The sequence below is a fragment of the Taudactylus pleione genome, unplaced genomic scaffold (assembly GCF_031769625.1).
Source record: "Taudactylus pleione unplaced genomic scaffold, aTauple2 ptg000026l, whole genome shotgun sequence".
In the NCBI taxonomy this organism is placed as follows: Eukaryota; Metazoa; Chordata; class Amphibia; order Anura; family Myobatrachidae; genus Taudactylus; species Taudactylus pleione.
The window spans coordinates 3,936,068-3,949,257 of record NW_028284428.1 but is presented as its reverse complement, the minus strand read 5'-3'; the positions used below and the strand labels follow the sequence as shown (position 1 = coordinate 3,949,257).

General features: G+C 39.4%; 1 protein-coding gene across 2 annotated transcripts in view; it reads left to right on the top strand.

The window, feature by feature from the left end:
* Window positions 1–13,190, top strand: part of GLRA2 (glycine receptor alpha 2) — a 292,434-nt gene that overhangs the window by 49,567 nt on the left and 229,677 nt on the right. For both annotated transcript variants that reach the window (XM_088451591.1, XM_088451589.1), the window contains exon 3: window positions 1,806–1,873. In XM_088451591.1, coding sequence (XP_088307717.1) covers window positions 1,806–1,873 — 68 coding nt within the window. The remainder of the gene's footprint in view (window positions 1–1,805; window positions 1,874–13,190) is intronic.

The window sequence follows — 13,190 nt, the reverse complement described above, 5'->3', positions numbered from 1 at the left end:
GATGTTCGCACATCTGCGCATGCGTATGGGTCGTAATGCGCATGCGCCAACCAAATCGAGCGCTCGCAAAATAGCGAGTGCCTGCTAATTTGAGTGACAGGATGAGGCGTTTGTGGGTGGTAACAGGGGAAGGTGCTTGAAAACGGGGAGTGGAGATCCGAACGCAGGCGTGCCAGACGGTCAAAACAGGCGTTTTAAGGGTGTGCATAATTAACAAAGCTGCGTCATCGGCCACGTCACTTGGTTGTCTCTTAGCCTGAACTGTTCCATGATTGCGGTAGGATAAACCTACCACAAGCACTGCGAGCAGTTCAGACGCCTTTCGATGTACTCGATTAATCAAATAAATAGCGGAGATGACGTAGGATGCGAGCGGCCAGGGGGCGTCTTTACAAAATAGCGAGCGCATGTTTCGCTCGCTCAGACATAGAGGCGTCAACAGACCGCAAAGAGCGAGCGCTCAATTTAAATAGCCGGACCCTTTCTCTGAACGAGCAAGCGCAAATAGCGTCCAGCTCTGAATCAGGCCCAGATTCACTAAAATAATAAAAATATATATCTTTTCTACATATTTGGCACTAAAAAAAAAAAAAATAGCTATAGACTGACGAAGTAAAAATATGATATGCAAAAACCTGTGTCAAATCATAAAACGATCAATATTATATTTGGTTTCTCCATTCATTTATAAATTACAAGTTTATCTGGTTTCTTTGAGTTTAACTCAATTAGGGGTGATATGCCGCGATTAAAAGCTGCAATGTACGTCTGTACACATATTTGTTCACTACAGTCAAAGCCAGATTATCCATAAGGCAACCTAGGATGCCGCCTACGGCCCTATGGGTATTGTCCTACCACATTGTTACTGTACATTGGTTTTTTTTTTGACAAATGGAGATGGGAAGGGGGCCCAAAGCAGTATGTTGCTTAGGGCCCATGGGGTCTTAGTCTGACTCTGATTGGATCAGATACTACTGTACTGTACATCTTTGATTTTCCTGCACACCTTTGTTGAAGCAAGGTAAAATCAGCAATGTAGGGGTCTCACAATGTGCCAGAATGACATATATAGCACATCACAGCTAATTAAATCCCTTTGTTTGAAAGTTATAGTAAGAAAAACATTGTTGACAAAATCTACAATAGTGTATATTCTGGACTGTAAGCCTTGCATTTCAAATTGATATTCAGAGTGACTGTGTGTGTCATGGACTAGCCATCTGTGTCATTCCATTTCTTTTTACACTAAATACATTTACAAATGTATTTTGCTTCTTCCATTACTGTTTGTGTCATTATGTGTTGCCTGCGGATTCCAGAGCCTACTCTGATCATATTTATAACTAGATTGTAAGGCACAGTGGCATAAAATGTTCATGCGCTTGTTAAAAAGATGCTTGTATTAGATGGTTAAAGCTTTCACATTTACCTTTGCATTACAAACATTATCAGCATTGTACGCTGCATTTTCCCATGTCATGTTTTTAGCTGGCTAAACATTTGCTTGTTTGCGAAATATTCTTTACTTCCTTTTGGTTACCTCCGAATCTGTACCAGTTTGTACAGATCAGAGTCATTCCTTATTTGCCTCCGTATGTACTGCAACGTTCTTATTGCATTTCGCAGGTCCTCCAGTAAACGTTACATGCAATATTTTTATAAACAGTTTTGGATCAGTCACAGAGACCACAATGGTAAGTGCTGTTCTGCACTGGCTAAAGCCAGGTGACAATGAATGTATTTATTGAACACAAATTGTCATTTGTTTTTTTCTTTCTTTTGTCTATTGTTTTAACTTACAGGTCCTCCTGTAAATGTTACCTGCAACATATTTATCAACAGCTTTGGTTCAATAGCTGAAACCACAATGGTGAGTGGGACTGGACATTGAAAATACCCTGCCAAGAAGATGGACATGTCTGTGTACGCTTCAGATATATACTAGTCTTAAAAAAAAAAGACTGGTTAAATTTTAAAAAAAAAGACAAATAATTTAACTGTTTATACTGTAAGCCTGTTAAACCAGAGACAGCATGTTAAAAAATATTTACATTTCCCGTAACTATTGCCCGTGTGTGGGATATATTTGTCATAAATGTCCCCTTCAAATGACAAACATATATTATTACAGTATGAGTCAATTAATCATACTGTACGGCACTGCGGACCACTTGTGGTGCCTTATAAATAAAATTTAATGATAATAATTAAGAAAAAGTAATCAGAATTTTGAAATAAAAAATCCCTGTACATCAAAATTCCGTTTTAGCATTTCAGCTCAGAATATATTAGACCCAGAAAAGCAATCAAATACAGAGCTAGCATGTCACCATCTTTGCAGGATGACATTCAATGTGATTAAATGTACGCGCTTCCAATGCTTGCATTACTTTATAGTCCTCTCATTGCATTTTATTGCATATCCCAAAATGCACATGCTCATGCACAGATATCTAGGTTTATCAAACAGTGAAATTGTGTCCTATGTATGGGAATATTTCCGTGTATCTCTTGGGGGGATATATCAAACCTTTGAGAGATATAAATTGTAGAAGTCCATAGATTCCAAACAGTTTCTAGCTATCCAGTGGCGGAACTAGATAGTGGTGGGCCCAGTTGCAAAAATATGCTTTGGGCACACCTATGCAGTGCCCTCAGTAGTGGTCCCCCTATGCAGTGTCCCCAGTAGTGACCCATATACAGTGCCCCCAGTAGTGCCCCTTATACAGTGTCCTCAGTAGTGCCCCTTATACAGCGCCCCCAGTAGTGGTCCCCCCTATGCAGTGCTCCAAGTAGTTCCCCTTATACAGTGCCCCCAGAAATGGTCCCCACTATGCAGTGCCCCCAGTAGTAGTCCCCAATATGCAGTGCCCCCATTAGTGGTCCCTCCTATGCAGTGCCCCTTATACGGTGCCCCCAGTAGTGGTCCCAGTAGTGCCCCTTATACAGTGCCCCCAGTAGTGTCCCATATACAGTGCCCCCAGTAGTGGTTCCCCTATGCAGTACCCCTTATACAGTGCCCCCAGTAGTGGCCCCCCTACATATATAAGACAAACACGCACTCAAAAAAACAAAAACACACTTAACCTGAATCCCGTTCCTGCGCCCGCCACGATCAGCTCCTCTGTGCTTCCGCACTGCACGATGGGAGAGATGTCATGACATCTCTCCCATCACCCACTGCGGGAGCCGGAAAGCGGAGCTCATGAGTGAGCTCCAGCCCGGCTCTCTCCATGGACACAGCAGCCAATGAGTCTGTCTGACTCTCATTGGCAGCTATAACACACTGCCGGCGCTGGCGGTGGTGTGTTTGTTACTGTGTAGTGTGGACCGCTCTCACTGCGGTCCGTACTACACTTAAATATTGTGGGGCCTGGGGGACACTGGCGGTGGGTGCAGCAGCGCTGTTGGATACAGGCAGCTATGGACCCCTGCACCACAGCAGGCCCCACTGCAAGGCACCGGCTGCATCGCCGCTAGTTCCGCCACTGTAGCTATCATTTATGTAGCACAGTCTATAAAATTACAGTAAGAATCTCATTGGTTGCTATGAGCAACTTCTTCACTTTAAAGGCTCTATGTACTTAGTGACGTCACAAGGTGGGTGTGGGTAGCACCCAGGTGTCACCCGCCGAGGGGTGACACCAAGGTGCCAACTCCCTCTAAGTGACAGGAGCCAGGTGCTGCACTGCAGCATTAAGTCCAGGACTTGGCTCCAGTCACAGTGAGGGAGACGGCACTACACACAGGGCAGACCGCACCTCCGACACCCACCACCCCCTTGATGATGAGAATAGGGGTTTGGCTGCAAGGCCACGTCCCCTTCCCATGAGGCCACTCCCCTGCCGATGAGGCCACCCCCCTTTTGCCACACACACGCCAGCCCTCCCTGCACCGTGTGTCACCGCGGAGAGGGATGCCACTGTACTAAGCCTTGGAAAGAGATAAAGTGGATGGAGATAAAATATCAACCAATCAGCTCCTAACTGTCATTTTACAAACACAGCCTATAAAGTGACAGGAGCTGATTGGTTGGTTTAGTACATAGGCCCCTAACCTTCAAGGTTTTATACCTCTCCCCCACTGAGTTCCAAGGAGACACATTTTTCTAGGTAACAAAGACCTAAGATATTTTCATACTTGAGATACATTTGCACCATTTGAAAAATGTAGATTGTTTCTGCATTATTTTAATATGTATCACAGCTTTTTTTTTTACAAAACAAAACTGTGGTCTGTATATAAAGTGAATCATTGTAGCACTGTGTGTTGTGAACCTACAAAATGTTGTGTACTGTATATTGTCTTTTATCTGGAAACCTGTTATACAGAATGTTCCTAAACACAGAAAGAAACATGGAAATAATAATTCAAATCCCCAGTAAAAACCACAACCCGAGAATTATGGACAAAATATAGAATACTTAATAAAATAGACTTTAATACCTAATTATTAATTTAACAATCAATAATATGGTGCATAAAATTCAGCATCTTGTTGTGATGTTTGTGTTTGCAAAAAACTAAATCTAACATTTTTCTACGGCTAATGCTTTAGCCCATAGCAACCAAACAGATATTGACCTTCATTAGTTACTGGAAGTGCAGTGTTTTTTGTTCAGGCCCAGGGCTTACATTAATATGATGGTTAAATAAAATATATTGTATGCTATAAGGTTAATTTAAACTTTTACCTGTTTCCCTGTGTGTATTCCAGCAAACTGCTTCAGTTACCATTTCATAAAAATATTCATACATTCATGTAAAATTATTTTAAGACCAAGATTAACTTTAATCTTTTCAATCTATATGCATGTATTTATTTGTTAATATTTATCTATCCATATACAGAAAATTACAGGCCAGTATGAGTGTCTGGGCCTAGGGGGCATACATGTGGAAGCAATGCACAATCCACTTTGTACATAATTACTTTGGGGGATATTGTATATTAATTGTTTCCCTATTTGCATATTATAAATATATATTCATAATGACCTGAAAAAGACTGAATTAGTTATATTAATCTGCTTAATATGTTTATTTTGGATAGAATACAGTGGTAACTAAAACCATGGAGAGGGCATAATGAAGTATATTAGACAATATAACTATTGGCCTCCAGACGTATTCTTGCAAAGAACTTCACTCATTTCTTATTCTGGTCGCTAAGTGACCTATTTCATTTTCTATGCACTTACCAAACACTAATTGGGAAGAGAACAACAGCAAATTGCTTATACTGTAAGTCAAAGCAGTTAATGACAGGTTGTTTGTACAGTAACTGCATAAATCACAGAAAAATGCCACATGTATGTTGCTTGTTTGCTTTGCCTGCTGTGATAGCTACATACATATACAGAAAATGTATGATGCTGTAAGACATATTTGCAAGACACCTACACACCTGGGAGAGTGAATCAGCTTCCCAGATTCTGCCCACTTCTCCAGTGAAGAGGTTGGTCTTGGGGCTTAAGCATGGTATTGCAGAGCATGGGCAGGAACACAACCAGTTGATTTACAGCACCATCCCCCCCCCCACACACACACACGCACACACATATCTCTCACCTGTACCTCCTATCTCTCAGAGGGGATAACAAAATAAAAAAACCTCGGCTATTAGCACTAATATCACCGAAGGAGGTACAACCTGCAGCTGTTTCAAAAAAGGGGAAATTTGCAACCCCAGAAGAAAAATCAACCTGAGGATGTTTATATGTATATGTGTAAATTCACATACATGTGTAAACAAATGCTTTACATATACACACGCAAATACAAAAAATGGAAGCTAATAGATTATTAAAATAAATTTAATTGACTCAATAAGTTACATAAAAGATCACATATCATATAAAAACATTTTAAAAAACATATTAGGTATAAAAAACAAGGAAAAATATTTGTTGGTCCGTTTTAAATAGTCCTTTGATTCAAAATGCGTACTTTGTAAGCAAGTATCAATCCTTATGTTGAACTATTACTGAATTATCCAGAGAAATAAAGTATCTTGTAGGTTGATACTAACTAGCAAAAATAGTTCCAAAAATTAGAAACTGTAGCATATCAATAGGATTCATATGACCTGTCTTATAGATGGTAGGTCACATACAAACTAATAATAGAGCGCACTAAACAGAAAGCTATCCCATATTTAGAGGAGGATAGTATATGTATAGCGTACCCTAATAAAATCTGGAACAAAAGAGTCTTTTACGGCCCCTGAATATTTTAGCAGCTGGTGGCTTTTATTACCTGTCTCTCAGCATACGCTGGTGGTTGCCTGCTGCCGCCGAACTTACTGGGCAGTCCTCGGAGCCACTGGAAGAAACGGTGGATGTGTGCACTTATTGTAGTTCCGTATAGGGATCTTCCTCCCGTATGTCAAAGTGAATCTCACTCACTAAATGTAGGAGTTTAAACACTTGTAGTTCAGTTGTATAAAAATCGGGATACAGCGATGCATTTTTTTCACATCTGTGGACATTTTCAAGGTATAAAGAGATGTGAATGAAATACATTGTTGTGTCCTGATTTCTCTTAACCTAAACTATAAGGGCTAAACTCCTACATACATTATATATATATATAAGATATTTGCTGAGTACAGTAAATTACATGTTTTGCATCCAACTTTTATATGACTGTACAGATGTGTATTTAGGTTCACTATGTGTAGACATTTTGGATCGATAACACAATAAACCCCTGTAGTCAATTGCAAATGGCCTTGTCCAAGTTTTACTTGATATTTGGGGTGCTTTAAACTTTTTTCCCTATTTTAATTTTTTTTGCCATTTCCTGGTCCCTTGAAAAACATAATACTGGGTTTTAACTATACTTTATTGTTATGTACCCATTACGTATACAGTACTGTTTAACCTAAAAAGTAATATTAATTAGTGGAATGTTTGGAAATACCCAGTACTATTAAGTATGATAGATCATTAAATTAATCAATGGTAGTTCAAAATAGCTTTATAAAAATAATATATTATATATCAGAATATCATAAGGTTAAAAACACTAAACATCATGCTGATTAAATCTGTTAGATTATGGCCAAAATGTTAATAACCATGTTCTAGTAGACTTCTGTAGCATAACATCTGATTGTTCACTATTGGTTACAGCATGGTTATGATATGTGAAAATGGTTCTGAAACAATTTTATTTTAATGTTATGTTGTTTTCATTATAGACTAAATGACTATTATTTTACAGTAAATACATCTTTGAATTCACAGCATAACATGTCCATTGTCATTCATGTCACTTTTGAATAATAGTTGATTGTGTTACTACAAATTCAGGAATACCATTTGGAATTTTACACCTTTCATTTTATTTTTTATTTTCTATTTAATAGGACAATATATTATATTTCTAAGTAGAGTTCATTTTCATATTATTTCTCTAGAATTAGTCAGTAAGAAAAATTATTTGGCTAGGTTATTCTCCAGCACAAAGAAGAGAATTTCCTTTGAATTATTTTAATTCAGTAATATGAGTGGGACATGGAATATTGCTTCTTCAGCCACAGGCAAAATAAAATAAATGAAGACATTTAATTAAAAATATAAATTTTTCAACCTTTTCACGTCACATTTACAGTGGATTAGAGCATGCAAATAATTTTATGGCAGAACAGAACATAATGGTACACCAAATATGCCCTTGCATTTTGTTTTCTATTTAAGGGGTGGGGGTATCTATATCTTAACAATAACAATATATTTGTTATATATATATATATATATATATATATATATATATATATATATATATATATATATTGTTAATTTATTTAGCTGATGGGTTCCCACTGCAAATGCTGGCAGGCTATTATATGGATCCCTCACACTTTTGCATAGAAAAAAACTTCCTTATGTCACTGTTTAATCCTTCTGCCTTCTTTTTGAAAATATGTCATGTTCTAGAAAGCATCTTATTTAAAAAAAATACTGCTGAACTTTACTATACAGTATAGTATTATTGGGTGTGTGTACAATAATGCTGTGATCACATGACATAAGCCACTTGTTATTTTTCATAGTAATGTGAGCTATGTAATCTGCATATTGTGTGTAATACAGAAAAGTGCTTGCAACTGTGTAGTTGACAACAAATTGTAAATTTTATTTCTGTCCTCTGTCTATTAACCTTTAATTTGACATACAGCTCTGGCTGTTAAGTTTTTCTTATATAGTTGTTGGCATTACTGTAACACAGTGGTTCCCAAACTGTATACCGCGGCACCCTGGGGTGCCTTGGGACACTTGCAGGGGTACCTCAGGTTGGTGGTCCAGCACCAAATCAAATTTTTTTATGGTCAATGTAATGTAAATATGTGAACAAACAGAAGCACAAACCTCTCCACCACTATATAACCAAACCTAAGAATAAAAGGTAAGCACAATTTACTTCACTTTGCTACTTCACTACATTTTTTTCTGAATTTCTCAATAACAAACTTTTGGCTTAGGGGTGCTCTGGAAACAATGCCAATTCACTATGGTGCCGTGATTCAAAAAAGTTGGGGAACCACTGCTGTAACAAGTTAATTGTAAGGTATAAGTTCTTATGTAGTTAGTTTTATACCTTAAAAGACAAAAAAGAAAATTATTATTTTTTGTGTGTTCAGTCTAATTTTTTAATGTTTATGGGGGATATTAGTGAGGGTAGTTAAATAAATGTTAGAAATACATTTTAGGCAGAGTAATTTAAATAATAGTTGCTGTTAGCATTTTAGTTTTAGAGCTATCACATAATGATTATATTACAAATTTTTAAGCTTTTATTTATTTTTTGCTTTGTTTTGGTCAGCTCTTTCTAGCTACAGTAGATATAGGGATGTTATATAACTGTATAGTATGTATGGTAGTATGACGCACAAAGAGGGACATCGAGAGGGGTGACAGGCCTGGGTAATGGAGGCATGGTCAAATCGGAAAGGCAATGCCACGTGCCATATGCAATAAAGAGTACCCCCCCCCCTCTCGGCGACCCTGCACACAGAGTCTGTAGGACTGAACATGAGTATAAAATGTTTTGTTTGTCTTATGACAAGAGCAGTGAGGTTATCTGAGGTTCAAAGTTTCAGCTTGTAGTGAATAGTGACTCATGGGATGCTGTCAATATCCCAAGCACAGGGATTCCAGTGCTCAGAATGCCGGCACCGGAATCCCCAACACCTGTCAGATGGCGTTGGAATCCTGACCGCCAGAATCCCAAAGGTAAGTAACAGGCTTGGAGGGAGGGTTATGGTTAGGGGTTAGGTTTAGGCACTAGGCACTAAGAGGGGAGGGTTCAGTTTAGGCACTAAGGGGAGAGGTTAGGTTCAGGCACTAGAGAGGTAGGGTTAGGGTAGGGAGGGGAGGAGGGTTAAGATACCTACCAACAAGTGTCAGCATCCTAACTCTGTCAGGATGCCGGTGTCAGGATTCAGACCGCAGGGATCCCTAGCGCCGGCATCCCGTACCCATCCCGTGACTCATTATTGGCCACCTTTACCCCAGCAAACAGAGTGAGTACAACTGAAGGAGTAAATAGTCAATGCAACAGGTTGCTACTGATAGCAGCATGCTGTATTGACAAATATTATGAAAAAGGAATAGTGGGTGGCGCTTGTCAATCACAACAGATGGATAAATTCAAAACAGTGATAAATGCTCAGCATTAAAAATCTCCCAAATATGGGGTCAATAATATTACATTAATAGGAGTATATATTCATCAAGATAGAAAGCACATAAAAACCATATATCAAAATAGCAATTATATGGCAGGCATCCAATATTAGAGCAATAAATATATGGAATCTCACTGTCCCATAGAGCGTCCAGTAGCGGTACTGGTGTAATGTACTAATTCTTGCCATTATAAAATCCACATAGTTCAAATCAGCAACTGTATCATACTTGTTTCCAATGACCGGATAATGTTAATAAATTTGTAGCGATATGTGGCGGCTTATACCACAGCATGCCGTCAGGAGCCTCAGCTCTCTAAGTACTCACAATGTCCCAGTGTATGTAACTGGAACATATATTTATTGCTCTAATATTGGATGCCTGCCATATACAGTAAATGCTATTTTTATATATGGTTTTTATGTGCTCTCTATCTTGATGAATATATGCTCCTATTAATGTAATATTAGTGATCCCATTTAATGCTGAGCATTTATTATTACTGTTAAAGATAAAAAAACATATATAAATATATATATATATATATATATATCCATCTGTTGTGATTGACAAGCCTCACCCACTATTTCTTTTTTCCTATATGTGTGTTGTAAGAGGGTTGGCAAAACCTCTTTTTGGGTGTGCAGCTATTATTATCAGCAGAGCATAGTCTATAAACCCCACCTGGCGCCTGGATTATTCATTGTATATTGCCAAATATTAGCACTAGTTTGCAGGTAAGATACCACAGGCCACATTAATAAAATGGATAGTTGCAGATTATGGGGCACAAAGCATACAGCTCCAGAGATCCTGCATTAGTGTGCAAGGGAAAACAGTGACTCTATGTGGTTATGTATGCAACGCCCATATTCTGAAGGCTGAGCCCATTACTGAACTACAGTAGAAAAAGAGTTTTGTGGCTCATCTATTAAGTCTTACTAGTCAATACACCCCATTCAGCATTTGCACTTTAATATACAGTAATACCCTCGTCCCACCAAGAAATAACCAAAGGCATGATGGCCTGTATAGACTTAGAATCAGTGGCAGCTCCAGAGGTGGGGCTGCAACATAGTCCAAAATTCAAATAAGGGAGCCACACCAACTGCTAGCTGGCAATGTTTGTCAGCATTTCAAAGGACAGTTTTTGTGGTTCCCCTATTTAAATTTTGGACTGCACTGCAGCCCCACCTCTGGAGCCACCACTGCTTAGAATTTAGACTTTTTTTGTGCTACATTTGCAATGTTTTTCCATCCAGTCGCAGGCAGGCCATACATCTAGTGGGCAAATCTCCATTCTCCGATGCCGATGCAATTTGCTGATCAGCAGACTCCAATGATAGGTGATTTCTCAGGTGATCAGCTAAATACTACATGCTAGAAATCCCAGACTCACCGATTCCTAGTCCGACCCAGTTATCAGCTGAACTAGGAATTGGCCTTAGAAATGCATGGTGCATGGGCCCTCTTATATAGAGGATATAGTAAACCACGAAACAATGTAGGCAAACCACAAAGGGTTCATAAAATGACTGGTCGATAAAAAATGAAAAACGTGGGCACAACAATGCACTACAAACAGATGCTGAATGTTGCAGAATTTATCCCACATATTTACGTGATTTATTTTCTTTTTTTTATTTTGTTAAAAGTTTATTTTATTTTATAATTTAAGAGATTAACATTATCAACCACAAGGGCCTAATTTATACCACTTTCCATCTGACTGCAGGGTTGCACCAGACTGGTGGCCCGACCTGGCACTAATGCAGGGTCGATGATGTCATCAGCATCACGTGGTGAGCTGGTGCTTGGAGATTATCTCATCTCCTAGAACCGGCTTTTTCTATGCAGAGAACGGGACCCGGTACGCATTTACCCGGGTTGCCCGTTCACACTGCATCACAAGCAGGGTTGAACACACGTTCAGACCTTCTTGTGACCAGGGTTGAAATGCTGGGTCGCTCGACTCAGCTTATTTCAACCTGGCCCTTTCACACTGCACGATAACCTGGATTGCTTCGAGTTCATGTGCAAAAACCCGAGTTATTGGAGCAAGTGTAAAAGGGGTATTAGTGATGTCTGTATACATCTACAGCTGTTAGCTTTATAATAGCATTCACAAAAAAAAAAATTTCCTACACAGCAGAAAAATATTAGCTTTTCATAATCAAAATAAATATCTTAATTAATTCCATGCTGCATTCACTATCAATCATTTTCTGTTGCACCAAAAAAATAATAACTATGCATATGCAGCTAATGATCCAGTACTTTATTTTTTTTTTGTATAAAGTAACTGTTTTAAGAATAGCTTTATCCTATCTATAAAAAAGTGTACATATTATATACTTTTTAGTTTCAGATGTTACAGTACTGTACTTGAACAAAATTCACTATTAAAATGCAACATTAAAGAAGAAAACATACTTAATTTTCACAAAAATGTACAACTGCACTGAGCAAAGTAACTTAACAAAAAAATATAATATCCTGATTAACCAATATGGATTGTTCGGTTGACCATTTGAAAATAAAAATTATGTTTCTGTTTTTGGGAATTAAATATATAGGAAAATATATTATTAATATGTATTTGTACACCTCCATTATTTACAGCAGTCCCCAAATCTCTGAGCTTACACTTACACTTTGAGGCCCTCATTCAGAGGCGGTCGGAGGATGCAAGCGGTCGCTCAGAAACTGGGCGGCCGCTTGCATCCTGACCGGTCGCCTCTGTTTCTGTCGTTAGGCTGTGGGTTAACACCCACAGCTCTAACGACCGCTAGGGTGATGGTCGCGATGGTCATTGACCATCGCGACCATCGGGGCTTACGACGAGACCCTAGGGTAGGGTCTCACTTGTCGTAAGCCCCAGAGAGCTTCCGGCTCTGTCAGAGCCGGAAGCTCTCCACTGACATCACTAGTGATGGGCCTCCCCCAAACGGCAGGCGTTCCCATGGGAACGCCTCCGTTTGGGCTGCCACCCCCCCGGCCCGTCTTCCAAACGGGGCGAGCTGTCAATCAACATCGACAGCTCGCCCCCTTTGGAAAGAGACTCGCTACGACTGGCGCTGTCGGTCGTAGCAGGTCTCACGCATGCGCATGAAGGAGCTGGCTCCCTCGTGCGCATGCGCACTAGACAAACATCGAGGCGGCCGTGCGGTCGTAGACTGTACGGCCGCCTCTGAATAAAGCCTGAGTTCCGTACTACACAAACATTTAGGTCCATTTTGTTTAAGGTCATTTAAACTACCAGTAAGTGAATACCAGCACAAAACCAAAGATCCAAAATTAGTCACAACACTTGTAGTTTAATATCATCAGGGCCGTAACTAGAGTTGTGTGACCTGTGCCATGGCACAGGGCACCGCATGGCAGGGGGTGCTGTTTGGGCCCGTCAATTTTCCTGTTTATTATCATTCTCACTTGTAGCTTCCTCTTCTTTTATCCCCAGCATCTCCTGGCCTCCCCAATCTCTTCCATGGC